At 52.0% G+C, this 26,347-nt stretch overlaps 11 protein-coding genes across 11 annotated transcripts; 4 read left to right on the top strand and 7 right to left on the bottom strand.

Annotated features, from left to right (window-relative positions):
• Positions 1-985: 985 nt before the first annotated feature.
• PFLUO_LOCUS7894 (uncharacterized protein) lies at positions 986-2,088 on the bottom strand (the record flags this gene model as incomplete). The annotated part of the gene is made up of 2 exons (XM_073785575.1): positions 986-1,631; positions 1,709-2,088. 2 exons carry the CDS (start codon positions 2,086-2,088, stop codon positions 986-988), a joined length of 1,026 nt encoding a protein of 341 aa, XP_073641917.1.
• Positions 2,089-2,513: 425 nt separating this feature from the next.
• Positions 2,514-4,168, bottom strand: PFLUO_LOCUS7895 (uncharacterized protein; the record flags this gene model as incomplete). The annotated part of the gene is made up of 4 exons (XM_073785576.1): positions 2,514-2,689; positions 2,742-3,238; positions 3,293-3,588; positions 3,635-4,168. 4 exons carry the CDS (start codon positions 4,166-4,168, stop codon positions 2,514-2,516), a joined length of 1,503 nt encoding a protein of 500 aa, XP_073641918.1.
• A 572-nt stretch (positions 4,169-4,740) lies between these two features.
• Positions 4,741-6,339, top strand: PFLUO_LOCUS7896 (uncharacterized protein; the record flags this gene model as incomplete). The annotated part of the gene is made up of 2 exons (XM_073785578.1): positions 4,741-4,893; positions 4,948-6,339. The coding sequence occupies 2 exons, from the start codon at positions 4,741-4,743 to the stop codon at positions 6,337-6,339; spliced, it is 1,545 nt and encodes a 514-aa protein (XP_073641919.1).
• Positions 6,340-6,799: 460 nt separating this feature from the next.
• On the bottom strand, positions 6,800-9,811 carry PFLUO_LOCUS7897 (uncharacterized protein; the record flags this gene model as incomplete). Its single annotated transcript, XM_073785579.1, has 3 exons — positions 6,800-7,843; positions 7,898-8,544; positions 8,599-9,811. 3 exons carry the CDS (start codon positions 9,809-9,811, stop codon positions 6,800-6,802), a joined length of 2,904 nt encoding a protein of 967 aa, XP_073641920.1.
• A 551-nt stretch (positions 9,812-10,362) lies between these two features.
• On the bottom strand, positions 10,363-11,673 carry PFLUO_LOCUS7898 (uncharacterized protein; the record flags this gene model as incomplete). The annotated part of the gene is made up of 2 exons (XM_073785580.1): positions 10,363-11,517; positions 11,581-11,673. The coding sequence occupies 2 exons, from the start codon at positions 11,671-11,673 to the stop codon at positions 10,363-10,365; spliced, it is 1,248 nt and encodes a 415-aa protein (XP_073641921.1).
• An 889-nt stretch (positions 11,674-12,562) lies between these two features.
• PFLUO_LOCUS7899 (uncharacterized protein) lies at positions 12,563-13,828 on the top strand (the record flags this gene model as incomplete). The annotated part of the gene is made up of 1 exon (XM_073785581.1): positions 12,563-13,828. One exon carries the CDS (start codon positions 12,563-12,565, stop codon positions 13,826-13,828), a length of 1,266 nt encoding a protein of 421 aa, XP_073641922.1.
• An 859-nt stretch (positions 13,829-14,687) lies between these two features.
• On the top strand, positions 14,688-15,914 carry PFLUO_LOCUS7900 (uncharacterized protein; the record flags this gene model as incomplete). Its single annotated transcript, XM_073785582.1, has 3 exons — positions 14,688-14,897; positions 14,952-15,095; positions 15,156-15,914. The coding sequence occupies 3 exons, from the start codon at positions 14,688-14,690 to the stop codon at positions 15,912-15,914; spliced, it is 1,113 nt and encodes a 370-aa protein (XP_073641923.1).
• Positions 15,915-15,968: 54 nt separating this feature from the next.
• Positions 15,969-17,804, bottom strand: PFLUO_LOCUS7901 (uncharacterized protein; the record flags this gene model as incomplete). The annotated part of the gene is made up of 1 exon (XM_073785583.1): positions 15,969-17,804. One exon carries the CDS (start codon positions 17,802-17,804, stop codon positions 15,969-15,971), a length of 1,836 nt encoding a protein of 611 aa, XP_073641924.1.
• A 1,152-nt stretch (positions 17,805-18,956) lies between these two features.
• PFLUO_LOCUS7902 (uncharacterized protein) lies at positions 18,957-20,017 on the top strand (the record flags this gene model as incomplete). The annotated part of the gene is made up of 3 exons (XM_073785584.1): positions 18,957-19,318; positions 19,443-19,832; positions 19,894-20,017. The coding sequence occupies 3 exons, from the start codon at positions 18,957-18,959 to the stop codon at positions 20,015-20,017; spliced, it is 876 nt and encodes a 291-aa protein (XP_073641925.1).
• Positions 20,018-20,206: 189 nt separating this feature from the next.
• Positions 20,207-24,447, bottom strand: PFLUO_LOCUS7903 (ATP-dependent permease; the record flags this gene model as incomplete). Its single annotated transcript, XM_073785585.1, has 5 exons — positions 20,207-21,099; positions 21,153-21,272; positions 21,323-23,273; positions 23,332-23,995; positions 24,050-24,447. 5 exons carry the CDS (start codon positions 24,445-24,447, stop codon positions 20,207-20,209), a joined length of 4,026 nt encoding a protein of 1,341 aa, XP_073641926.1.
• A 643-nt stretch (positions 24,448-25,090) lies between these two features.
• On the bottom strand, positions 25,091-25,811 carry PFLUO_LOCUS7904 (uncharacterized protein; the record flags this gene model as incomplete). The annotated part of the gene is made up of 5 exons (XM_073785586.1): positions 25,091-25,148; positions 25,209-25,245; positions 25,316-25,600; positions 25,668-25,692; positions 25,767-25,811. The coding sequence occupies 5 exons, from the start codon at positions 25,809-25,811 to the stop codon at positions 25,091-25,093; spliced, it is 450 nt and encodes a 149-aa protein (XP_073641927.1).
• Positions 25,812-26,347: the final 536 nt, after the last annotated feature.

The following is a 26,347-nucleotide window of genomic DNA, read 5'->3' on the forward strand; positions in this document are numbered from 1 at the left end:
AAGATGTCTGCGACTTCCTCCCCTTCAGGGAAAATATCCTTTGGAAGGAGGAATCCTGCCTCCGCGCACACCGCTGTAATGAGTGTGAATGTATGGTCCGGCCACAGGTCCGGATATTTGAGGCTATTCGCACGATATAGAATGCTTTCGGGCAATAAATTGCTTCCCTGCAAACTCCGGCCCCTGGCCTGATTGACGAAGAAGCTCAGTCCATCCCGCAGGCTTGGTTCATGAACCAGCGGAATCAAAGGAAATAAATATTCAAAGAAGTAATCGAAACACCGATTTATCATTCGCTCGAGATGAGCTGATGGGCTCCGTAGTGATAGCTCTCTTGCTAAGCTGTGCCATCGTTGCAGGCAAGAGATAGTTCGTGCAGACGGTGCTTCGGAGACCGACGTTCGGACTGTGTGGACAGTGTCTGGTGAGAGGGCGGGATCGAGAACACTCAATCCGGTATCCCAAGCGTCTAGGGACACAGTTCTCGAATCAGGAGCGCATAAAAGTTGGGCTGCTGCATTGGCATCTGGTAATTGCGATGTTGGCGTGGTCGGGATGTGTTGAGGCCTTGAGCCGACGGCGTTATTAGCTTTGTGTCGTTTCACTTTGGGGCCTCTTCTGCCCAACGGCAACTTAAAGGTACAAGGTTCCCCGGACAGTCGGCAGTTGATACAAACTGCCGAGGGTTCTGGACAGTCACACTGCGGTGTAATCCGACGGTTAGTTTTCCTTATTTTAGGGGCCAAGGGTCCTTGCACTGACCTTAGCCTTCCTCCGTCGACATCTGTCGCATGCCCTAGGTGGCCGGGGCCGTGGAGGCGAGGCTGGGCTAATTTTGGCCATTCTACGTTGTTGCGGAGAATCTTTACGGGGGGCGACGGGGAAATATTTAAGGATTCGGGCGGGGCATTTGAAATGGCCGCTAAATTTTGAGAAGTTCGGCCTGAGACAAAGCGTGCTCAATTGTGCCGAGTGCGAGTACAATCTATACAGAAACCACCAGTTTCTCTCCACTAACCCCTTGTCGCATCATATCCAACCCCTTCTGCAGTGCCTCCAGGCCGTCGCCGACTATGTGAACTGGGAGTGGCAACTTATAGCTATCGTCTTCCAGCAACTTTTGCAGGGCCAGCATTATATTATTTCCCCCTTGTAAGTGCAGCAGATCGCGACCTCTGAACATTACTGAATCCACGCCGCTTGGGACTTGGATCTCCTCATCACCGGTCCAAACCTGGGCATATTTTTGGGGTCCACTTGGATTGAATGTGTCAAAGATGTTTCTCTGGCTGCTACCAGCGCCGACTGCATCAATGATCGCATCGACTCCTTGAGATCCAGACGCTGATTTTACTTCCGTAATCAGTGAGGTAGAATTTCTGTCGAATGCCTCGTCTGCACCCAGAATAGAGGTGAGGTGCTTGTGATGTTGGGGCGAACTGGTTGCCAAGACCAGGCAATCTGGGACCGCAAGACGAAGAAGCTGAATAACAGCGGCGCCAAGCGCAGAGCTACCACCGAGAATGAGGACCGAAGAAGGGGTGAAGCCATTCTTTGGCCCGCCTGGGAGAAATGGAAGCCGAGTTTTGAGGCCTATCCCAAGAGCCATCATGGCTGTGAGGTAGCATACCCTTGGAGCACGAAGTTAGCCCTGTTCACACCTTCCTTCCACCCAAAATGTTCACTCAAGGTGGATAAAATAACTCACCCTAAAGTCGCTGCATTCTCAAAAGACCATGTCGATGGCTTTTTCGCAACCATCATCTCTGGTACCACGGCAAAATTCTGGAATGATGCACCACGGTCGCCAGATGCAAACATAGCGACTACTTCGTCTCCGATTGCAAAGTTCTTTACTTTGTCCCCGACAGCTTCAACAACACCAGATCCATCAAGGCCAGCCACAAGAGGCCATGAGGCGACTCGATGGCCTTGATCAATCATCTTGCAATCGGCTGGATTGATGGCGACGGCTTTTAGGCGAATCATGACTTCAGTGGGTTCGACTATTGTCGGCTTAGGGACGCTCATGGCCACTAATTGGCCACCCTTTTCTTGGACAAGGTATTTGATGTTCTGTAGAGCCATGTTGAGACAACCTGTAGTGTTATGGTTGATGGAAGGTCGTAGATCAGGCTATCTCGCCTTAATAGGTCGATCGCGGGGCTAAGCGTGCTTCGGGATTCTCGGGCCGGACTTGCCTTTATGGGTAATTCTAGTGAACTTATATCGACAAGATCACAATGAAAATTGTGTCAATCCTCTCGTCGGATTTAAAAGGAATTAAATCCGCAATCGGACTTCATACCGGTGTTATCATGATTATATCCATGCCAGCGACGCAGAGATGGGGGTGGAGATCTCAAATTCATCTAATACCGGACTTGGATCAACTGGGATGGAAATGATAAAACTAAAGCAGTGCGATTCGCGGTCTGCAAATTTACTATTATTCATTTCATAGTCATGCCAGATGAACATAATTCCGAAAAGAAAACGCCCCAATGTCCCATTTACATGTGCGCTCTAAAACCTTCGGAAGGCAGGTGGGTTTCGGGGGAGACACTTTGCTTCATTCGATCCTCAAACATGCCCTTCAACAGAAGGGCAGATTTCTTGGGTGTTCTTTCGAGGGTCTTGTAGTCGGTAAAAGTCACACCAAACCTGACCCCGTAGCCATCGGACCATTCTGCAGTTGAAAGTTAGTACAATCCATCATTTCGCCTAAAGAGCAAACATACCAAGATTGTCCATCAGTGACCATGCAAAATAGCCCTTGATGTCAGATCCATCTTCTGTTCGAGACAATCCAACCGCGTCAAGGTGGTCTTGGAAATATCGAATTCGGTATGTGTCTTCCACGGCTTCGGTACGAGTCATCTTATCTTCTTCGGGGCAAGGACATCCGTTCTCAGTGACATAGATTGGCAAGCCATACTTCCGATACACCCGGGTAAGGTGCTTCCGGAAAAGGTCCGGAGTTGAACGAAGCCAATGAACACCACTGGGCTCGCCAACGGGAACACCCTGCTTATTCTCCTGCAACTCGATGAGATTCCCCAAGAAATCGGTTTCTGATGCCGGTTCATCGCGATGACGAGCAAACTGGGAGGTATAGTAGTTCATTCCATAGAAGTCCATTTTGGCTTCCCGCAGCAGAGCAAAATCGGCCTCGGTGAATGCTGGAAGGCGATCACCAAGTTGCTCTCGCATGCAGATCGGATAGTCTTGTGCCAGGCTGGAGAAATGTCAATACCAATCTTTTCGCATCACCTCGAATTTTAAAACGTACCAAATCGGGTTGGCAAACCATCCAATGTGGAATTCCATTCGACGCTCAGCAGCCATTTTGTCGCGCTCATCCTCACTATCCCATGGCTCATAGAAATCGCCATTCAAAGAGATGCCAATTCGGCCTTTTTGGGTGCCTCGGAACTTCTTGTTGTACAAAGCAACAGCACGGGCATGGCTCATAATCAAGGCTTTTCCCACGGTCCAGGGTTCAGTGGCAGTGTTGCCTTCTGAAGATTGCGGGTTGATGCTACTCCGACCTGGTGCATTACCTCCAGTGGCATATCCCTTGTCTTGCTATTAGTTTGTGGGGAGCATTTGTGACGAAAATGGTCAAACTCACAAAAATGGACACAATCCACGGCTCATTCAGGGTAATCCAATTCTTGACACGATCACCGAACCGCTCATAGCAGATCTTTGCAAATCTCTCAAAATCGAGCTGTGATTCCTCCACATCTAGCCACCCTCCATATCTGTCATGGAGTTTCTGTGGCAGGTCCCAGTGATAGAGAGTTGCCCATGGCACAATGCCTCTTGCGAGCAAGGCATCGATGAGCCTGTCGTAGAATGCGATTCCGGCTTCATTGACAGGATCATTTCGTCCACCTAGCGGAATAATTCGCGACCAAGAAATAGAGAATCGGTAAGCCTTGCCACCATACCGCGAGAGCAAATCGAGGTCTTCCTCATAACGGTGATAGTGGTCGCACGCGATGTCTCCGCTTGCCCCCTTGGTCCGGGTAGGCTCCAGATGGCAGAAGGTATCCCAGATGGATTTGCCGCGGCCGTCTTCATCAACCGCACCTTCAATCTGATACGCGGCTGTAGCAAATCCCCATTCAAAGTCTGCGGGGAGAGGTGTAGGCGGCGCCATGATTTGAGTTTCAATACTGGAGTGTCAATGGAGACTCAGATCAAGCCACTTTGTCTAACAAACAAGTTAAAAAGCCATTTAACCTCCAGCACATGAATTCAACAACTTATAGCTTCTTGCTATCAACCAACTTGGCAATTAGGCGTCAGGTTTGTCAGTCTACGGAGATTTGTGTTTGCCGCGTCGGAGGAATACAAGAAGAACGGCGAAATATGAAGCAACGACAGCCAAGAAAAACTCTTTCCCGGTGGATTCCAACCCATTCTTCACATTTTGTTTCCCCGATTTTCGGGGAAACTTATTTTGGCTCTGGCCGGCCACGCGAGATTCTTGTCCCCATGGGGAGCAGGTCCCCGCACAGGAAGTTTTTGACAGCAGCAGGTGCGCGCTTTCAACCATTTATGCCGATATAGAATTCTATAAGAAGTGAAGGCATGTCTTCATCCTGGCTTCCAAGGTCCCGTCCTCATCCTCACCTTCGTTCTCCCGCCACCTTCGCTTCCTCAGCGATTGAGTCCAGGTGATCCCATCACAAGCTTCCCCTTGAGTCGTTGCGACTTACTTCTTCCACGATGGCTCCCGCTGCTGCCCATGCCACCGAGGCCATTGTGTCGTCCATCGACGTGCAGTCTATGCCCCCATTCTGGCGCCGGAAGAATGGAATTCTGCTGTACTTTCTCCTCACCTCCTCATTGCTGGCGAGTGCTGCTCTCGGTATCGATGGTGTAAGTGACTCTCCTTCCACCTTTCTGCTGATGGATATTAACAAGCATTCCTAGTCCATGACGAACGGCATGCAGGTTCTCTCGTCCTGGCAAGACCGTTTCGGACACCCGGAGGGGTCAACGCTCGGGTTCTTTGGGGCATCCAGCGCCATTGGTGGTGTCATTCCCTTCATCTTTCTAAGCTGGATTGGCGACAAATTTGGTCGTCGTCTACCTACTGCCCTCGGCTCGGTTGTCATTATTACTGGAGTCATTATTGAGTTCTTTGCTACCTCGCTGAATATGTACATTGGCGGCAAGCTCGTGTTGGGCGCCGGCTCCTCACTCATCCAGATGGGTGCTCCGGTCCTGGTGACTGAGCTGTCTCATCCCAAGGAGCGTGTCCAGGTCACGACCTTCTACAACACCTCTATCGTGCTTGGGTATGTCATTGGCGCCTGGGCAACATTTGGTTGCAACAAAATCACCAGCCAATGGTCATGGAGGTTGCCTACTTTGATTCAGATCCTCCCCTCAGCCTACCAATTCTGTCTGGTCTGGTTCTGCCCCGAGTCGCCCCGTTGGTTGATGGCCAAAGGCCGCTTTGAAGAGGCTCGCAACATCCTCGTCAAATATCACGGCGAGTGCGACCCCAACTCAGAGCTGGTCAATATCGAATGCGCAGAGATCCAGCAGGCCATCGACAAGGAAGCCGAAAACAACATTAGTTGGAAGGACTTCTTCTCGTCTATCCCCAATCTGAAGCGCATTTCCCTCTGCTTTGCCACTGCCGTCTTCAGCCAGAGCTCTGGGAACTTGCTCGTGTCGAACTACCTGACCCAAATCTTGAAGGACACGGGCTTGAAGACTTCATATGAAATCACCCTCATGAACGGAATGGTCACCCTGTGGCAATACATCGTCGCCGTCCTGGTTGCCCTCATGGTCGATCGTTTCCGCCGTCGATTCTTCTTCCTGACTGGATCCGGCGGTGTTGTGGTCACATTTATCGTTTGGACGATTGCTGCGCAGAGATACCTTGAGCACGGCTCTCTTCCAGCAGGCCGGGTGGTCATCGCCTGTATCTTTGTCTTCCAGTTCTTCTACACCTTTGCCTGGACGAACCTGATCGTCACGTACCCACTCGAGGTCGTCACCCTCCAGATGCGCGCGAAGACGTGGGCATTCGTGCTGCTCACCATCCAGGTGGCGTCCATCTTCGGCAGCTATGTCAACCCGATCGGATTACAGAACATCGGTTGGAAGTTCTACATCTACTATGATATTTGGGTGTTGATCGTCTTCCTCATTGTCTATTTCTTCTTCGTTGAGACATCGGGGCCTACGCTGGAGGAATTAACTTATCTCTTTGAAGGGGAAGATGAGAAACGGATGGTGGCAGAGAAGGTTGAGGTGCAGAAGGAGCAAGTGGTACTCCAAGAGCATGTGGAGAACAAGCTGCCTTGAAGAATTACTTGTCATTAATGTGTTTATATGAAAGAGTTCTGACAATTCAACTCAAATATCATCGTCTGGGCTATTCTACAAGAACGTCTTAAATTCGCTAGTACACAATCCAACGCCCAGTCTTGACAAATGGCAACTCCAGAAACCCCGGCTGTCAGTGGCGAGCAATCATCGCCTTTACAGGGACCACCTCGTGGCAAAATGGCCACAAGAACGGGCTACTCCGTTACCAAAAAGACAATATGATCAAATTCATTGCCTGCGTGATTCCCAGGGAAGTGACAGAAACAATAACAACAAACACCAGTCAATCTTACTTAAACAATGCCCCAACAGTTCTCCAATCAAAATGTGGCAGAAGAATACAAAAGACGAGCGAAAACCAAAGGCTCCAAACGCGGCCAATGCTCTACAAAACAACATCCCAAAAATAAACTCCAGGCCAATAGACGTTCTCAACTCAGTCGCGAGTGTGGCCGGTCATATCGGCCGTGCTCTCGATTCCCTCCCACGGCAGGTCATCCTCGTCATCATCCAGGTCGAGCTGGCCAAGATGGCGAGTTGATTTATCGGTCGTACCAGTGACATCCGCGACCTGGGACATGGTCGTATCAATGCCAATCGACTCGAGAGTCATCTCCATCTCCTTCTCGGTCATCTGATGCCCGCTCTGCTTTTGGCCTTCCAGGACGTCATAGAGAGAATAAATCTGGTCAGATTTCATGTCGATATCCTTGAGAAATTTCTCGATCCTCTCAAGGAGCGACTTGCGCTGTCGCTTGCCGAGAGATACATCGAGCTTGCTGTAGGCGCTCTGGTATGTGGCCAATTGCATCTTTAGATGAGAGAGCTCGTCTTCCAATGCTTTGAGGACGGTGGCAATAGCAACAGCTGGCGACTGGGAAGGGCGGAGAGTAGGTTCTTCGTTGAAGGGCGACGGCTTAGGCATGCGTTCCGAGACGGGAACTGGCTTGGGAATATTGATGGATTCGTGGTTGCAGGTCCCATCCTTGGCGGAGTTCTTGCAGACCATACAATTTTTCCCATCATGCTGGGCAATGTTATCCAAAGCCTTCTGGGCTGCTTCAGTTAGTTGTGAGGGATTACTGGCGCCCAGATCCGCGTGGTGGAGTGTGATATCTGGAAGGATGAAAGCGGACGTCATGTCCTCCACGTTACGGCGCTTCTTGCGACTAGATGCGGATGGAGGCAACTGGTCAGAATAGCGTCGGGGTCGGTCTGCAAGAGGAACAACGAGACTGCTATCTCCATCTGTGGTAACCCTAGAACCAGCAGTGATGTCGCCTGCAGCCGATGCGGGTCGTTGAATCGAAGGCTTAGGCTCTCGTAGAGACGACTTGCGTGGTGCAGGTGCCTTCAAGATGCTTTGGCGAGTGGAGTTAATGGCATCCTGAATAAGATCGGTTGGTGCACTCGATCGACGTTGCTTGCGGGCCAATCGCTCTTCTTCCAAAGTCTTACGCAGGCGTGAAATCTCATTTTCCTGTAGTATGAATGATTGAGCTATGCTTGCAAGATTAGGTGGTGGATTACTCACGTCAATAACACTCAGCAGGGTCAAGTCACCGTCGGATGAGCTCTTGGTGCGCTCAGTCACCTCCACTGGTCCGCTCACATCTTCCACAATCACACGCTTGACACGTTGCTTGCTGGTGTTCGGCTGCTTCCTGCTCTTTACATCGGACTTCCCTGCTCTGGAAGCCGACGCGCGCTTGGGGGTAGGCATGTTCAGAGAGAAAAGAGCCTCTTCGGCACGTTCCTTCTCGAGCCGAGAAATCTCCTTGCCAACTTGGGCAGAAACCTTTGCATGAGAATCATCTTGGCGCTTCTTGGAGCGGGAACTCTTTAATGCCATATCCTTCGTACTGCGGCTCGTATCCTCACCGTGCTCGGTGTAAAATTGACTGTCTTCTGCGTCAGTTGACGCGGAGCAAGCATCCGAGTCACCAGTATCGTGCTCGCGGCTTGAGAACCGAGAGAGTTGGGACTTGAGTTCGGCGTTTTCTTGTCTGAGATCTTCGTTCTCAGCCTTGAATTCGCGAGATTCAAGGTAAGCGGCTCCCAGCTGAGAGATGGCGGACTCTCTTTCGTGATTCAGGCGCTTGATGGCAGATTCTTGGACCTGAGCCTTTCTGTCTGCAATGTCAAGCTGATTCTGCAGGGCAAGATTGGCTGTTTCTAGCTCTGTAACTGACGGGTTAGCCAATAACGCCTAAGGAGGCAAAATTTAAAACTCACTCTGATTCTCGCTTGCCAGTCGCTTCGATCCTTTCCGGTGGTCGCCCTCCTCCGGCTCGTACCTCTCCGCTTGACTAGGTTTGTTACCTCTCAAGGCTGCATTCTCGCGGCGGAAACCTTCCAACCTCCTCTCTGCGTCTGCTTTGGCCCTCTCGAGCTCAGAAACCTTATCCTGAAGAAGTCTGAGAGAAACGAACAAAGCCTTCTCGTCCTCTGGAATTGGCACTGCATCCAGCGGCACGTGCTGTCGTGGAAGAGAAACGTCCGCCTCATCATGCGGCGAAGGTACAAATCGAGTAGAGCGCATTTTCTGTTGACGTGAGAAAACAGGGGTCCCATCCTCGTAGACACCGGAAACAAGGTCGGAGATGTTAGGAAGGTCAGGGAGCAGGAAAGACTGTCGAGTCACGGTGTCGCCGAGGCCATTGGCAGTGTTTGCTGTCTTCGCATTTGTTTTGCGGGGACTGTTTGACGCTTTGCGTGTCTCCTTCGCGATTGCTTCCCGGGAAGCTCGCTCGACCGCGTCCGCAATGTCCTGGGAGTTGTAGTGGTTACCAAAGCGCGTCGAGCGGGTATTGATGGCAACTGGAGCAGGACGCTCGTCTCCCAGAAAGGAGCCATCGTAGCTATCGCGGACTTTGGCGTGCATTTCAGAAAGAGTTCGGCGCTGGTCACGCGGTGGTTTGGACACCTGAGAGCCCATGTTTTCCTTCTGAGCCTGGCTTGCTCGTCGAAGCTGGGCATCCTTGCGTAGATTCTCACTGACAGCGCGTCGCGTCGTGGAGCGCATAGCGGCCTTCTGCGGCGTCGGGTAGTCGACCCGTATAGCGGGCGAGGACGACCGCACGCTGTTTTCAATGCTCATAAAGGAATTACGAGAATCATCCAGGCGCGTTGGCTTGCTGACGCCTCGTCCAACTTCAATGGACAGATCACTATTAAAAGTGTCTTGGTCGTCTTCGGAGGTCGGGAGCTGAGAGAATTCGGGGAAGGCGCGTTCGAGAGTGGACGTGTTGATGGCGTAGTCGGGTTCTTCGTCGTGGAGAGGGGCGCGCGAGCGACCGGGTCTTGTTTTCATGTTGGGTAGGCGAGGGCTATATTCCAATTCGCGGGTGGACGCCATGGCTTCGTGCTCGGGGTCGAAGTCGGATATGGAGGAGTTGCCGTACGACGCGAAGCTGAGGTCTGAATGGACGGTATTATCTTGCGACATCATCGAGAATATCGCAAGAAACAGCGGAGGAGAATGCTGATCAATAATGGGAGGCCATGCAGGTTCGCGTCGGAGTGTTGAAGAGTGACAATTGTTTTGGCCCGAATGTTTTGGTCAATGCGCGCGTCTCGGCAACAACGTGGGTCCAAGGCCGGATGGAGTGAGCAGGAAATGGGTAAGAGTAGAATTAGAGAAGGAGTACAATTCTTATGGAGATCCAGAAGAACGAAAACAGAGTATGGGTGTATAGATGTGAACCGTGGTGGGAGAACCGGAGAATGGCAGGACGAACAGAGCATGGAATGGGTTTGTTTACGGGAAGGACCGTGTGGAGCCTGAGGCCGCGCATTCCTCCACTCACTGAAGTGCCAAATACGAACTAGATTCTTGCCAACCATCCTTTCTCACTCCTTCAATTTGTTCAAAACAGAACTCCATTCAGCCGAGGGTCCTCAACGCCTGATCTCCAGCTATTACATATCAACGAAAGAAAAAAAAAATCATGCTAATACATCAAGTCGTGATTCGTGCTCGTGGGAAAAGTCAGTAACTCATGAAGCAAGCTGTGAGAGCTCCAATGGAGATGGCGGTCTCTCGTCCACTGCCGAATGGAAGCTCGATGGCGAAGCCGGGGATGCAGCCCGGGGAGTCGGAGTATCCACCTGAATGGATGGCACTCGTCTGATGGTCCGAGGCAGGGCGCTGCGCTCGGTCACAGGACTATCGTATGCAGGCACATCGCCCCATTCCAGATACTCATAGTCCGGTGGCGGGGGGATGTTGAGCGTCCCCAGGTCTCGTTCATCGGCCAGAGACAACGGCCGGCTAGACTCGTGTGTTGTGGATGGGCCCAAAGCCAAGGGATCAACGTCCGTCACAGCAGTGGAGGTACTCATGATCGAGGATGCAATGGACATGACGCGGGAGGCGCCGCTCGGCGGGTCCAGCAAGGATGGGTTGGATGAATCGGTGTGTTGCAGCAGAGGATGGTGATCGGAGTCGTGCGAGTTCGCCCGGAGGCGAGACCCATCGTGGCGGACATGACCAACATCGGCGTAGCTGACGCTCGACACTCGCCGCCCCCGCTCACGCGATTGATGCTCAGCCATAACGGTCGATGCATCGACTGAGGTGTTACTACCATTCTGAGACTGGCGTCTGCGAGCCCGTGACTCCGCCGCCAGCTGTTCCAGACGGTCCGTATCGCCGCGAGCACGCGCTTCTCGCCGGTCTCGCCGTCGGATCTCTCGATCGGCGAGCTCTTGTCGTCGCTGTAGACGCAGCTGGTACAGCGACTCCATCTGCTCTTCCCGGCGAGCCTCTTGCTCCTCTGCAGTCTCGGAATATTCGACCACCGTGTCCATGCCGCTCCGCTCGCCCTCCCGGCCGATGACCTGCTCCGTCGGCTTCGGGCTGGGGGAGTAGGGCGGCAGCGTGATCACTGAGCGGATCGACGTATCACGTTGGACACCAGTGATGGTCATCTCTGGGCCCGCGCCGCCGTAGGAAGTGTTGTGCTCTCCATCAGAACCCGGTCGATTCGACACCTGGTCATACCTGGCTCTGCCCGGCGTCCATGTCCTCCATTTGCTCTTGAGATATTTTCCGGGGAGGTATTTGGGCTCTGAGTATCGCTGGCGAAGGTATCGCGAGCCAAAGTAGATGATCACGCAGAGGGCGAGTCCGAAGATGATGCAGACGGCGCCCTAGGGGTGACCGGTCGGGTTAGCGAGACGGGGTTTTTTTTTTAATTTATCGGGAAAACATACGATGATAAAGGAGGTGTTCTTGTTGGCTGACGAGGCGACCGGCTTGTGCGCCGACGACTTGTCCGACTGATCGCGCTTGTCAGGGAGGTACATGGCGGCTGAGCGGGCACCGGGGAGCCCTAGAGAGATGTAATGGGAGACATAGGATGGGTAGAGATGAAAGGAAGCCGCAAGGAAACAACAAAGAGAGTGGGACAAGAGATCCGGACGAGGCTGCTATTATTGGGAAATCGGGCGCCTCAGCTAAGAGGCGAAGTCAGCGCTGGCGTGGCCTGCTTGTGTCCGCAGCTGCAAATCCGTGTCGATCATGTCTGAGGTGCGACTTGCGTCTAGCCGGGTTTGCAAGTTTCTGCGCCAATACAACCCCCAAAGCAAGGGCTGCCCTGGCCGGGCGGGCATCATGGCTGGAGTGCCAGGATTGCAATCCTCCGGGCTAGAAGTCGCGAAGTCCCGATATAAGAGCATCATGGGGTGCCACTTGGTTATTTAGGGCTCTCGACCGCCACCACGGCCCAGACTGCGCAACATCGATCATCCCTTTCTGCTGCTGACTGAAAGGCCCCGGATCGACACTCCGATCATCTGGCGCCACGGCATGATCGTGATAGCGCCGGCTCAGTATTGACTCCTCAGGGCCCCGGTTGGCGCACCATCGCTTTTCCCATCTGAAGGATCGACATCTCCGAAATGAAATGGCTTGATCGGTCCAATCGGGACATTCCATACCACCCGCCCTCTATCACCGGGTCTCGTCAGCCTGCCCTACTACTCAACTATGTCGACGACGGCTTCTCGGTCGCGGGGGCCGCACCGGCTCCTATTTATTGATGGGTCCGGCAGCTCCAGAAGAGACCTCCATCCAGCTCTCTTGTTCTTGCTTCTGTCTGAGTGGGCCCACTTCTTTCACGGTTTCATCAGGGGTAATACATATTCTGACAGCCAGCCACGCGACAAGCTTCCAATCGGCTGATCGTCACTCAACATGGCCACTTTTAACATTGATTTGGTGAACAACACCGGTTCCGACACCGCGTATGCCTACATCACCGGGCAGGCCAGTGACAACAACGATGCGCTTTTCCTACTGCAGTCGGACGGCGTCACAGCCTACTACCCGACCTCGCCGTCGGCGGTCAGTTCCGCGCTCTCGGCAAACTGTGCCATTCCCCTAGGTGCAAATGGCAGCACCAAGACCGTCACGATCCCCCATCTAGCGGGTGCGCGTCTGTGGTTTATCCGCGACGCCGAGCTGACCTTCTACTTGAATCCGGGTCCCGAACTGGTTGAGCCCTCGTCGTCCAACACGTCGGATGTCAATTACAACCTTTACTGGGACTTCTGTGAATTCACTTGGAACACGGAGCAGCTCTATGTCAACATCACCATGGTGGACTTCGCGTGTCTTCCCATTGCGCTGTCCCTTACCAACACCTCTGGCACCACCACCACCGCAGAGGGTCTGCCCGCGGACGGGCTTGCCACCATCTGCTCCGCTCTGCAGGCGCAAAATGCCAGTGACGGCGCCGGCTGGGACCAGCTCGTGGTCACCACCGGGGGCGCGAACCTGCGCGCCAACTCTCCCAACACAGGGATCTCCCTGAACAGCGAGCTGTTCAGCAACTACTGGGAGCCCTATGTCACTCAAGTGTGGTCCAAGTACGCCGGTGCCACCCTGTCGGTCGACACGCAGGCGTCCGCTGGCACTCTCACGGCGACGGTCTCCGGCGACACGCTGACCTTCTCATCCGACTCCATCACCTACGGACAGCCGGCGAGCGCCGACATTTTCAGCAACAGCTCCGGCGTCTTCGCCGTCTCCGGGGATTCCACCAAGGACGCCGTCACGGCGCGTCTTGCGGCGGCGTTTAATCGGTCCACCCTGTTGATCGACACTGCCCAACCCGATGACGAGGTGATTGCCGATTACTACCAAAACTCCATCACGAACCACTACGCCCGCATCATCCACGCGACTGCTCTAGATGGCAAGGGCTATGCGTTCCCGTATGACGATGTGGCCCCTTCAGACGCGACGAATGTCTCTGGTGCCGTCTTCGACGGGAGCCCCCAGTCGTTGACCGTCACCGTTGGCGGTCCGACTAGCGACTCTACCAAGAAGAACACGAATCAGGGTACCAGTGCCCCAACTCAAAGCGGCCAGAACAACCAGGGAAGCCATGTTGCTCCGAAAAAGGACCGACTCGCTGGGGTGAAGAAGTTCATGCGCAAGCTGTCGTGTAAGAATTGAGTCTCTCGGCGTGGAGCGATGGGCTGGATTGGCGAGAACGTCCTTATTTTGTAAATAGCTAGCTAGTAATTTGTTCGAGCTGTGTGGTTGTTCCAGACAGACAGACAGCTTCGCCTGCGTTGCGTGAATATGATTTGCCTCCTTACGCCGAATATATATTTCTACCAACCTTTCTGCTCATTAGGTCCCACAACTTCCTTCAACTTCAACATTTATCCATTCCTGCCTAAATACCACTGTAACAACATATTCCCTCCTCACAACGTGACGGACTCACCCGACCTCGTGCAACGATTCCCGTTCGGTGACGTGCTCGGGTCCATCCCCCATGCCCCACAACGCCCGTTACTTACCCTTGCGTGCCTCTCTCGCCTCAGCACTCAACTAACTAACCAACTGCAGCACCTCACCTCATCACCGGTCCCATGCCCTACCGTTCCCGGTCGAGTAAAGGGTGCGGGAATTGCCGTGCGCGCCGAATCCGAGTAAGCGAGATATTCTGTATGCTTTGCCCTTCGTGATTCCACCACTGACCCAGGCCGACGAGCAGTGTGACACCGCCCGGCCCACCTGCGCCCAGTGTCAACGGGCCCGATTCTCCTGTCCTGGATACCGCGATCCACAGCAGCTGCAGTTTCGTGATGAGAGCCTGGCAGTCCGGGCTCGAGTTCATGCAGAGAATCACGAGTCACATTCCAGAGCAACGCCGACGGTGGATAATGCATGTACTTTATCGCCACCGTTGATCCCGTCGCCCCTGGTGGAATCATCCAGCCGCGATGAATCGGTTTGCTTTTTCTTTCGCTACTATGTGCTGAATGACCTCTACGATATCCCTATTCACCCCAGCGTCTCGCAGATGGCCAATCTGGCCGCTGTCAGTCCGGCTGTCTCGGGGGCCCTTGCGGCGGTGGGACTGGCGAGTTTGTCTAACATTAGAAAATCTGCGGGGTTGATGACCGCTGCCAATAAAGAGTACGTCGAGGCCCTTAGGCTGACTGGTACCGCGTTGGATAATCCAACAAGCGATGCTACTCTTGCGGCAGTGTTGCTTCTGAGTATGTTTGAGGTATGCATCCTCCCATCCCCACCCCCTTGTTTGGTTCGATGCTGATAGCCGCAGGTTTTGACATGCAGGGTTAGAAAATCCCTGGACTCATGGCTTCATCATACTCGGGGAGCTATGGCTTTAGTAGAGATGCGGGGAGCCGAGCAGATTCAAAAAACCGTTGGGATGCGCCTGTTCACTCATTTGCGCGTGCAGATTGTAAGTTCAATATTTACTCCGTACTGCGATGATTTGCGGTATTGACAAGACACAAATTAGATCACTAGCTGCCTTCACTGGCACACTCCCGTACCAGCTCCATTGGTCCAATGGTCCTCGCAGGCCATGTTCCTGCGGTCAGTCAGCGACGCCAAGGCCGATGAGCTGGTAGAACTACTTGCTCGCGTTAGCCAAGTAGTCGCTGACGCGGAGACGCAAGATGATATCAAGACTATAACAGCGGCCACAGCTGTGGACCAACTCCTACTACAATGGCGACGAGATCTACCGCCGCGATGGGCCTATCACAGAGCTCAACGACCACCAGCTCGATACCGAAACCAAGCCGACGCAGAATCTCTATTCTTCGACGAAACCTATCATATCTATCCGGACGCCTGGGCGTGTAATATCTGGAATTTCTGTCGAGTAGGCCGGATCCTGCTCCATCGGTTGATTTATATTCGCGCCCAGAAGAATAATTATCCGATTCCACACGCAACAAACGAAGCGATCAGCGATTTACCGATGGAAATTGCACAAAGTGTTCCCTACGCATTGGGACAGGTTGGGTCTGCAAGAGAGGCAGGAGTCGACTTGACCTCCTCAGTTGACTACCTCGGAGGCTTCATCGTGATGTGGCCTCTGTTCCTGGCGACAGATATAACCCCAGTGGGATCGGCCTTACGCGAGTGGGCGATCCAACGCCTGGAAGTGATTGGGCATTGCATGGGAATTGGGAAAGCCCAGTTCATGGCGCGAGTTTTACGAAGCGCACGACCGTTTGAAGCCAAATTAACGAGCGGGGAAGCTATTTGAATGACTGAGATTCGTCTATATTCTAAAAATAAATACAGATGAACCGTAAACTATTTACAAAGAACTCGCGATTTTCTTCACTGGTTTCGTCAAGGCGATCAGCTTAGCCATAATTTCCACATCGCCAACGGACTTTCCAGAGGCACCGGCCTGTCCATTGAGCACGGCCACAAACTCGACTTTGCTGAGAGTCATGACGAGACCAGCGGCATCATCAGCAAAGCCGGTTTGCTCAACCGCCTTGCGGACTGTCAGGACACCATTGTTCAGAATCAAGCGCAACCACATCTTCTCATCAGTGAGATGCAAGTCCATCACGAAAGACTCCCTCGCAGCTCGCAGCCCATCCAACCGAACAGACAGAAGCGTCAGCAGCTGCTCTGTTGATAGAGTTGGACTGATCTCAAAGCTCGGTTGCGCACTGAGACTCGCAGTATTAGAAGACCGCATGTCCATCGCGCCAGTAAGATAGAAATTGCGCCATGTTGCGTTCTCACACCCAAATCCAAGCTGATCAAACACCGATGCTAGTGCGAGCCTTGCTGCTCGGTGCGTGGGCTGTGCGGAAACGGCATGGCCCAGCAAGGTCGCCGCAAAGCGCAGGTCCTTGGCTTCTGTGTACTTGGCGGCTTTCTGAACAACGGCATCAACACCGCCCATACAGTCAACATATCGCTGGCCGAGCTCAGCGGTGGGATACTCCCACAGATGAGCGGGGTCACCATCGAACCAGCCCATGTAGCGCTGATAAATGCCCTTGACGTTGTGGCTAATCGAGCCATAGTATCCACGACCATGCCAGGCCGACTCCAGAGAAGGAGGGAGAGTAATCTTCTCGGCGATCTCGGTCCCCGTCATCCCCAGATTCATCATGCGAATGGTTTGATCATGAAGGTAGGCGTAGAGATCGCGTTGTTCCTCAATGAAGGTCTTCAGCTGCTCTTTCCCCCACGTCGGCCAATGGTGACCAGCGAATAGCACATCTGATCTATCGCCATACATAACAAGCGTCTCATCAAGGTACGAAGCCCACGCCTTGGCATCGCGCACCAGTGCGCCACGCAGGGTGATGATATTGTGTAGGCAATGTGTGGCACACTCGGCAATGAGCAGAGCGCTGTGATCCGGGAAGAAGAAATTCATTTCCGCAGGCGCTTCCGTCCCCGGAACCATTTGGAACTCGATCCGCACTCCATCGATCACCCGTGTCTCTCCCGTCTCGTAGATGGTGACATTCGGCGCGATGAGCGATGTGATTCCACTGGAGACGGCCATCCCAAGCCCGCACCCGATTTGCCCGTCCGGAGCCTTAGGCAGTCGAGCTCCGTACATATATGCAGCTCGCCGGCGCATGGCATCACCAGCGTAGATGTTCTCGCTGGTAGCTTCCTCCATGAACCCGGCCGGGGCGATGATTGGGATCGAGGGGTCTGCATTCGCGGTGAGGATCCCCAGTGCACCTCCGAAATGGTCGGCGTGTGAATGGGAATAGATCAAGGCTTTGACTGGTCGATCTCCCCGGTGAGAGCGATAGAGCTTCAGAGCGGCCGTGGCGCATTCAACTGACGTGAGCGGGTCGATGACGACGATGCCGCGCGAGCCCTCGACAACGGTCATGTTGGACAGATCAAAGCCACGCACTTGGTATATGCCGTCGGTTACCTTGAACAGACCTTGCATTGAACATAACTGTCCTTGGCGCCAGAGCTTGGGGTTCGCTGTCGCAGGACATTCAGTGTTCTGCATGAAATCATAGTCATCGTTATTCCAGACTTCACGACCAGCCGCGTTCTTAATGGAGCATGGTTTCAAAGCACCGACAAGTCCGCGAGAAGCGTTCTCGAAGTCGGCCTTGTCGGAGAAAGAAGGCAGTGATTGAGGAGCGGCCATTGTGATAGGTGAGTCGAATCCTTCCCAAAGACACAGCCCCGGATCGCCCTTTTATGCTTTTTGGTTTCATCCGTCATTACCGACAGCCTCGGTCAGACCCACAGAACCATCGAGGGATTCTTTCAAATGTTTAATGTTGTGATCGGAGTGACCAGCCTGGAACTAGGGTTATGTAATGCGACGAGCTGATTGCCCAATGCGGTAACTGTGATCGATGCCGGGATCCACTGAGACGCACGCTATTGGTAGCGCGAATGCTTACCGTGGAACTTAATCCAGGCGACATTGGGCTGACTCCACGGCAGTGTCCGAGGTAGCTTCAAATTAGCAGGATGAGTCGAGGGATTAAGTAATTGCGAATGCGGGGGATGGCCAAAGCACGTAAGAGATATAAAAGAATCGACAGCCTGGCGTAGAGCTTGGTCTAAAACCATCTTTACCAAGTCAAGCATGAATAAACAATTGTCAGAACAGACCGACCGCGATGTTGAGTCTCCGTCAAAGAACGAGGAAGAGTATTCGGCGGCCGAAAGCCGTTATTCTCACAGGGAGCAACGACACATCATCCACAAGATCGACCGGCGACTCATCACTGCATTGGGCCTCTTGCTGTGTGTGAGTCTAGTTGACAGGACCAACTTAGGCAATGCTATGATCTCTGGGTACTGTTTCACTCCGATTAGAGTTACTTTCGTGCTAACATAACAAAATCAGCATGGAGACTGAATTGCAGATTGAGATTGGCTCTCGCTATGTAAGAAGTTAAGATTGCGGACATTGCGACCCGAATCTGACGTTTTTCATAGACCATCGTCCTTCTCGTCTTCTTCGTTCCTTATGTCATATTCCAGTTTCCATTGATTCTACTGAATCGCAAAATTGGGCCTCGGATCTTTCTGTCTGGTATCACTTTGGCGTGGGGTATTGTTATGATGGTAGGAGACCCATGCACCATCCTCGTCATCTTACTAACTCATTTAGTGTTGTGGCTTCGTGCAAAACTGGAAAGTCTTGATTGCACTCCGGATACTGCTCGGTTTACTCGAAGCTGGTCTCTTTCCCGGGGCTGTATACTTGCTCTCGATGTGGTACTCCCGCTGTTCGTATCCCCTCCCTGTCTAACAGAACAGTGTCTAACGTCTTGTAGTTGACATGCACAAGAGGTATTCGGCATTCTACCTCATCAGTGTGACTGGAACGGCGTTTTCCGGAATCCTCGCATTTGGATTCATCCAAATGGGCGGATTAGCCGGCTTCACACCATGGAGATGGATCTTTATCATGGAGGGACTGCTCACTTGCCTGATAGCATGCATTGGATTTGGGCTGCTGATCAATTTTCCAGACGAAAATCGTCTGTCATGGAAATTCCTCAGCAAAGAGGAAACCGCTTTTGTTGTTGCTCGCATTTCTCGAGATCGAGATGACGCCTCGCAAGAAGTCCGCTTTAACCTAAAGGAATACGTCAAGCCAGCGCTGGACGCAAAGGTGTGGGGATTCGGGCTTCTTTTCTTGTAAGTCAATCCCATATCCTATCCTGACCCAAGGCTCACACACGCTTTCAAGTTGCGCCACAATGGTTTCCTACTCAATTTCGTTCTTCCTCCCTATCATCTTAACCGCGGAGCTACATTTCAGCATAGAAGCCTCGGAACTCCTCACGACGCCGCCCTACGTCTTCGCCGGAATCTTCATGCTCATCCAAGGATGGCTTGGAGACAAATATCGCATGCGGGCACCATTCATTATCTGGAACAGCATTCAAGCTATCATTGGACTGGCCATTCTCGGCTGGGTCACTGTCCCCGGAGTGCAGTATTTCGGAGTCTTTCTCGTTACCTCGGGGTCGAATGCGAATATCCCTGCTGTGCTTACGTACCAGGCGAATAATATCCGAGGCCAGCTGAAGCGTACTTTTTGCAGTGCCAGCATAATTACTATGGGTGGTATCGGAGGTGTGGCAGGCTCGCTGGTGTTTCGTTCGCAGGATGCGCCGAAGTATCTTCCTGGTGTGTATGCGTGTATAGCGTGAGTATTCCCTTTTCCTTGAACTTACGAGCTTTCTCCATTGCTGATCATTTAAATTTAGAGCAAATATCGTCTCTGTTGTGGTGATTGGTATTATGACTCCTTACTTTGCTGTTTGCAATCGGCGAGCGTCGAAGGGGAGCATGGTTATCGAGGAATTGGTGGGCTTCAAGTATACGCTGTGATAGACCCTCCCTAGTTATTACTGTGCAATATTACCAATCAGACTATGTTTTCCTCATATCCCCCCAGGTCGTTTTATCTCTATTAAAAAATGTACAAGCCCACCCCTTGTAAATTCCAACGGAAGAATAGAGGTTTAGAATTCAGTTCCCCGACTCCGCTACTTGACACTCCTCCATTTCCAGAGTATTCTAAGCATCACCACCAGCCTCCTCCGGATCATTCATCAAAGTATGCAGCTTCCCTCCTACCCGACTCACAAGTGCACGATACGGACCATCCTCAACGACAACCCCCTGGTCAAGAACAATGACATGATCCGCAATCTCGATCATCTCCTTGGAATGTGTGATAATAATAACCGAAAGGCTACGACGCGCAGCAACAAGCTGTTTAACCGTCTGGCGCACAATCTCAGCACCAGCAGGGTCCAAACTAGACGTCGCTTCGTCGAGAATGAGGATTTGGGGTTGGCGCAAAAGAGCGCGCGCAATGACGATACGTTGCTTCTGGCCGCCTGACAGACCGATAGCTCCATCGCCAACAACGGTGTAGTAACCGCGTGGTAGTGAGGAGATAAAGTCGTCAATGCCTGCAGCGTGGGCAGCCGCGCGGACGCTCTGTGACGAGGCTAGGGGGAAGTCTTCGGGTATGCCATAACTGATGTTAGCGTGGATTGTCCCCGGAAAGATAGTTGGCTGCTGGGACACAATTGCGATTTGAGAGCGAAGTGTCGGGACGTGGAGACGCAATAAATCCACGCCTCCGAGTGTCACGGTAGGTCGACCGTCTCTGGCGACTGGGGCTTCGTAAAGTGACAGTAAAAGTGATGCGATGGTTGATTTTCCGGAACCAGATCGTCCCACAATTGCTGTGCAGGAGTTCTGATGGATGTTTATAGAGACATTTTTGAGAACAAGCGTGTTTGGTCTGGACGGGTATCGGAAGTTCACGTTGGTGAATTGGATTGGGGTCAAGTTGGAGGCATGAACAGTCCCAATGTGCTCGTGTGACCCGGCCTCAGGAAGCCTAGAAAGGCGGAGGAGTTGCGTTGCGGTTTCACGCGATGTGTTAATTTGAGGAACTAGATGTCGTTAGTGATAATGCGCTCGGTTTGAGATGCTGGGGTGTACGAACTCCAGGAGAGAATCTGCGCGGCATATCCGATGCTGAAAAGAAGCATCGAAAATACCATCATAACGTCGTTCACACTGAATTCGTGACTTACAAGAACGGCCCCGTAGTAGAAGATCAATGCTATATAAGGTAAATTAGCCAGAGCTTGGGTTCAATTTGGTGTGTCTTACCGCTTGAAAAGACGACAGTCGACTCGACCATTCCGAATAGCATCCCAGTGTACATGGCACGCTTCAGTCCAATTCTGAGACAATGAGTGATAGCTTTCACTTGCTTGCGGTGAAAGTATCCCTCGAGAGTCAGCGATCGCACAGTGCGGATCTCTGAGAATGTCTCCGTGAAGACATCGGATACAACGTTGTTGGCTTCATTGCATCGTCTCTCCCACAAACCATTGGTCCCTTCAAATCCTCTGGTAATCGCGTAGATGATAGGACCGCAGGAGAGCGCCACAAGAGTCAATTTCCAGCAAACGATCAGACTCCAGATGATAGACATGACTGTGATGGCAGCTGCAACAATGACAAATCCAGCAAAACGGCCAAGCAAGTTCCGCATATCCTCACCATTCTGATCGAGACACGCAGTGAGTTTGGATGACGCATTATCTTCGGTTTCAAACCAGGCTCGTGGCTGGTTGAGAATCCGCTGAAACGCAGTTTTCCGTAGCTTGTCCATCCATGCCTCGCCGCAAAACTCCAGGAAATAGTGCATGAAGAAAGAGGCCAGACCATCCCCAAAGGAGACTCCCAGAACAGCGAGTGACCATGTCATGGTCAGATGCCCACTGTTCGAGCCGGCATAGAACGTGCTGAATAGTTTGGAGAGACAGTACGAAAATATCGGAGTTGCGCTGGCATGGGCTAATGCTGATGCAAAACCGAAGAAGAGAATGATCCGTTCGCGAATAGTCAGGCTTGGGCCGATAGTGCTCATTATCTGTGTCAAGGAAGTCATCCCATTCTTTTTGCGTGCATGCCGTCTTTTTGATTTCCGCCGAAACCCCCTACCGCGTTTGGATTGGGTGGGATATCGTGAGATATACGATATGCGGTTATGGAGATATCGGTCTGCCCGCGGACCATGATCATTGATCTGAACCATTTCAAGACGATCCTCAGGCGATGTTCCCGGCCCATCAGAAGGGCTCTCTGGGATCCCACCCCAGAATGAGACCCTCTGGGGTCGAGCCTGGATAATATCCTTTTCCGGCTTTGGCGAGTGGATTGCCTTTCTCTTGAGCGCTATTTCCTGTGGATTAGAGAGATATTTCCTAGAGATAAAAGTTCCACGCCGGGGAATAGAGAGGCTGAAATCCTCTGAGCTCTCCGAGTCTTCGGAAGAAGAGCTGTTCCAGAAGAAATCAGGCATAGTCGCACTTTTCCGGGAGATCTTCTTGTCTAGTTCAGGCTGCGTCGTGGAATAGAAATACTTTTCACTTCCTTGCATCTTTTCCACTTCATACCTGTAGCCTGATTGGGTTATCGTGCCGTTCTCCATGATGTACAAGAAATCCTGCTCGAGAATCTGCGACATATCATGTGTGATAATGATTGTTGTCTTACCCTTGCGCCATTCTCGAATTGCCTTCATCACTGCCACGCGGTTTGTAAAGTCCAAGGCGCTCGTAGGTTCGTCCAGGATCAAGACTGGTGTGTCACGCAACTTCGCCCGTGCAACTGCCACTCGCTGCCGCTGTCCACCGCTCAGAAAACTCCCTCCGGGACCGACACTGGTATCGATTCCCTTGGGTAGCCCATCGATGATGTCCTGAAGCATAGCTAGGTCAATGGCCTTTTTCACGTCCGACTTGATTACTGGTCCGAGCTCCTGGCGCCCAAATGCAATGTTGGTAAGCACAGACTCGTTGAACAGGACGCTGCGCTGCTCAAGAAGAGTGACATTGTTCCGGATATAACTCGTACTGAGTGATTGAATCGGATTCCCATCGACCAGAATCTCACCCGACGTGGGAAGATAAAAGCGCATCAGCAAATGGCTCAACGTGCTTTTCCCGGAGCCGCTCTTTCCAATAACGAAGGTTGTTTCTCCGGCGGGGAAGAAGAATGTCGATGGTTTGAGAACACACTGGTCCGGCGCAGAGGGGTAGAAAAAGGATACCTGAGAAAGACAAGGTCAGTAAAAACTATTTAAGATGGGTATTATGGGAAACCCCCACATTGTTGACCTCGATGTCCCCCTCACAGTGGCGAGGATACATGCTCCCTTTCATCTCGCTGATCATTTTGTTCTCCGCATGGTACCTTGTGATCGATTTCAGCGCAACACTAGCAACCTTGCCTTTCTCCATGACGATCATCTGAGGCAAGATTTGCTCAATAGATTGTGCGGCAGTGAGGCAGGCCCAGAAAGTCCTCAGCACTTCTCCTGAAGTAAGCTTGCCGGAACGAGCGAGCGTGCTGCCATACCAGAACCCCTGAACAAACATGCCGAACATCATCCACCGGATGAATGCAATTTGAAGTGAATTCAGGCGTGCTTGTCTCAGGTAATGCATGGCGGATCTATCGATACGCCAGGAAAAATTACATGACTCCAGAGACTGGCCGTTGAGGCACTTGACGGTATCGATAGATGCGATGGCATTGCTGGCTATTTTGGACGCATGTGTCAACTCTACTTGCTGTGCTTGAATACTGGATTTCATTCTGATGGAGAGAAAGGCGATGATAGACGAGAAGATGGGAATTCCGGCGAGAGTGGCAAGGGACAGGCTCCATGAGGTATAAAGCCCAAGCGCGAGCGATGCGATGGATCGAAACGAGTACTGGAGAACAAGTCCGAGAGGCTGCGAGGTCGCCATTTGCAAATCATGGATATTGCTTGCCATATAGTTAGAATAATCTGAAATATCAATTTACAGCGACGGAGCTTACGCTTGGATCCCAGAGAGGAAAGCGCCAGAGCCTTCTTGCTGGGCTTCAAACCATTCCACATCCCGTTTGAGCAGCTCAATGAAGACATTATCGCGAATGCCAGACGCCTGGAGTTCCCCAAATGCCACAAATAGGGCATAATATGCACCATTTAAGAACCAACCAGCGACTCCCAGCCCGATCATCCCAAAACAGTTTGAGACGATACTGTCTCGGAGTTCTTGTGCATTACTCTGTCCGGCGCCGAAGGACGTGAACGAATCAAAGACATTGCCTAGAAAGATGGCAAGAGCAGGAGTGACACAGCTGGCAATGAGGGCGAAGCAAGAGCCAACGATGAGAGTTGGCAAATGCTTTTTCGACGTAAATCCGAAGAGCGATTTCCAGCCCGGCTTCATCGGAATAGGGTCAGCACCAACACTGTTGGAATTTTTTGAATTTGCAGTCATCGTTGCAGACAGTCAATTTCAGGGCTAATGAACACCTTGGATAAACTCTGTACGCAGTAGAGATACCATGCTAAAGACGGATGGCAGCTCGCGATGGAGAGAAGCATGAGGGAGTGAAACAGTTATTCCGGGACTCGATGCCCCTATACACAGTATATAATAGCCGATTTCTAGTATTACCGGAAGAACAATCATTAGAGATTTCCACATTCGGTAATATTGAAGGGGATGGTGAAGGCGTTTCTTTGTCCTCCGGCCATTGTTCTCCAGTCACGTGCCGTCATACAAATTCGGATCAAGACAAGATAAGATGAAAGGAAACGGAAAATGATAATTCATTTCTGGGTATTTGACCAGCTCAGCTCATGATTGTCCTGCATCCAAGACAAATCCGAGTCTGTGCTGCGTCATGGATTCTATGATCAATCAGAAACACCTTTCTATACACCACCCAACATCCAAGTCGCGGCCTCGGAACCAGTCCGCGCCTGCGCTGCAGAGAAGAACAATGAACATGCCGTCAGCTGTGTAGACTGGTGGGTGGCTGCATGTGGCTGCCTTCTAGAAAAGCCAAAAGTGCCTGTCTTCGAAATCATGAGCTTGCCTTCTGGGCCTTCTCATAGACCCAGTCGTTCAGGCCCGCGCGGTTCCTAGAATCAGCCCCTTTTAGTTTCGATTTTTTTATAAGGTGTCCAAGAGTTGGTACGTACCGTGCGATCTCAACAGCGTAGAACTGCATGCGAACACCTGGTCCCCATTGTCAGCCTCTCGCTTCTCACGCAGTCGACCACACCTGAAAATAAAATCCCCGACTCACCGAAGATCGTAGTGTCCTGATCATACTCTGCATCGGCACGAGTGCGGATTATGGTTCCGAAGTTGTAATCCTCGACCTTCTTCTCAAATTGATTGACCCAGTTCCGCCACTTCTCCTTGCCAGCCTTGCTCTTCATTTGATCCTCGTTGATGGTGGCGGCGGGATCAAAATCGGGAAACTCAGCCATGAAGCTCTCGTAGATCTCGGTGTCCATCTTTGTCAGGCGTAGCTGCGAGCCTTTCACTTTCTCCAGGATGGACCAGTATGTCATCAGGTGTTCCACGGCTGCGAAGACGGGGGTGTCAATATATCTGTTCAATCGGAGAGTACGTAGCGCTCAGTCAAGACGAACCCTTTACTGCGAACTGCTTCTCCATCTGTACAAGTGGTCAGCGTTAGCGGTCAAGTCAACCGGGTCTGCGGGCAGGAGAGCCGGGGCAGGGGGACGCACATCCTCCAGGTTCTCGGCCTGCTCGGGGTCAAATGGCTTCGACATGTTGGCGGTGGTGTGTATGTAACGCTTAATCAGACGAGAAAAGTTCAAGCTCGAGTATGATTGTTGAGTGAGTGGAACGTGGAAGTGGTCGTGCCCCACGAACATTTTTTCTGCCGAAAGAAGTGTCGCCGCCCGCTCCTCCGCTCCCTACGTCATTCGCTCAGTATTGGCATTCATTCACCGCGACACGCCAGGGGTTTTCCAAAACCTTAGCTAAATTGGGGCTGCGTCGTGATAGTTACTCTTTGCGCACATCTTGGTATCCTGATTGTACTCAAATTCCCCGCCCATACTGGAAAATCCTTCCTCTGATGCCATCCAAGTACAACTGACAATTCCATCATCCCCGTGGGGTATAGAGTCCTCGAAATACCAGACTAGGTAGGTCATTAACAATATTCAACGCATTGGACCCTAAAGGTGCCTAAGCCAAAAACGCTAGTTAGTGACTTGATTATCTCAACTGCAGAGTGGGGTAGGGTAGTAGTAGGCATATCCACTAATTGCGTGATAGGCTACTGTAGTTAACTAGACTA

This window comes from Penicillium psychrofluorescens (assembly GCF_964197705.1).
Source record: "Penicillium psychrofluorescens genome assembly, chromosome: 5".
Lineage (NCBI taxonomy): Eukaryota > Fungi > Ascomycota > Eurotiomycetes > Eurotiales > Aspergillaceae > Penicillium > Penicillium psychrofluorescens.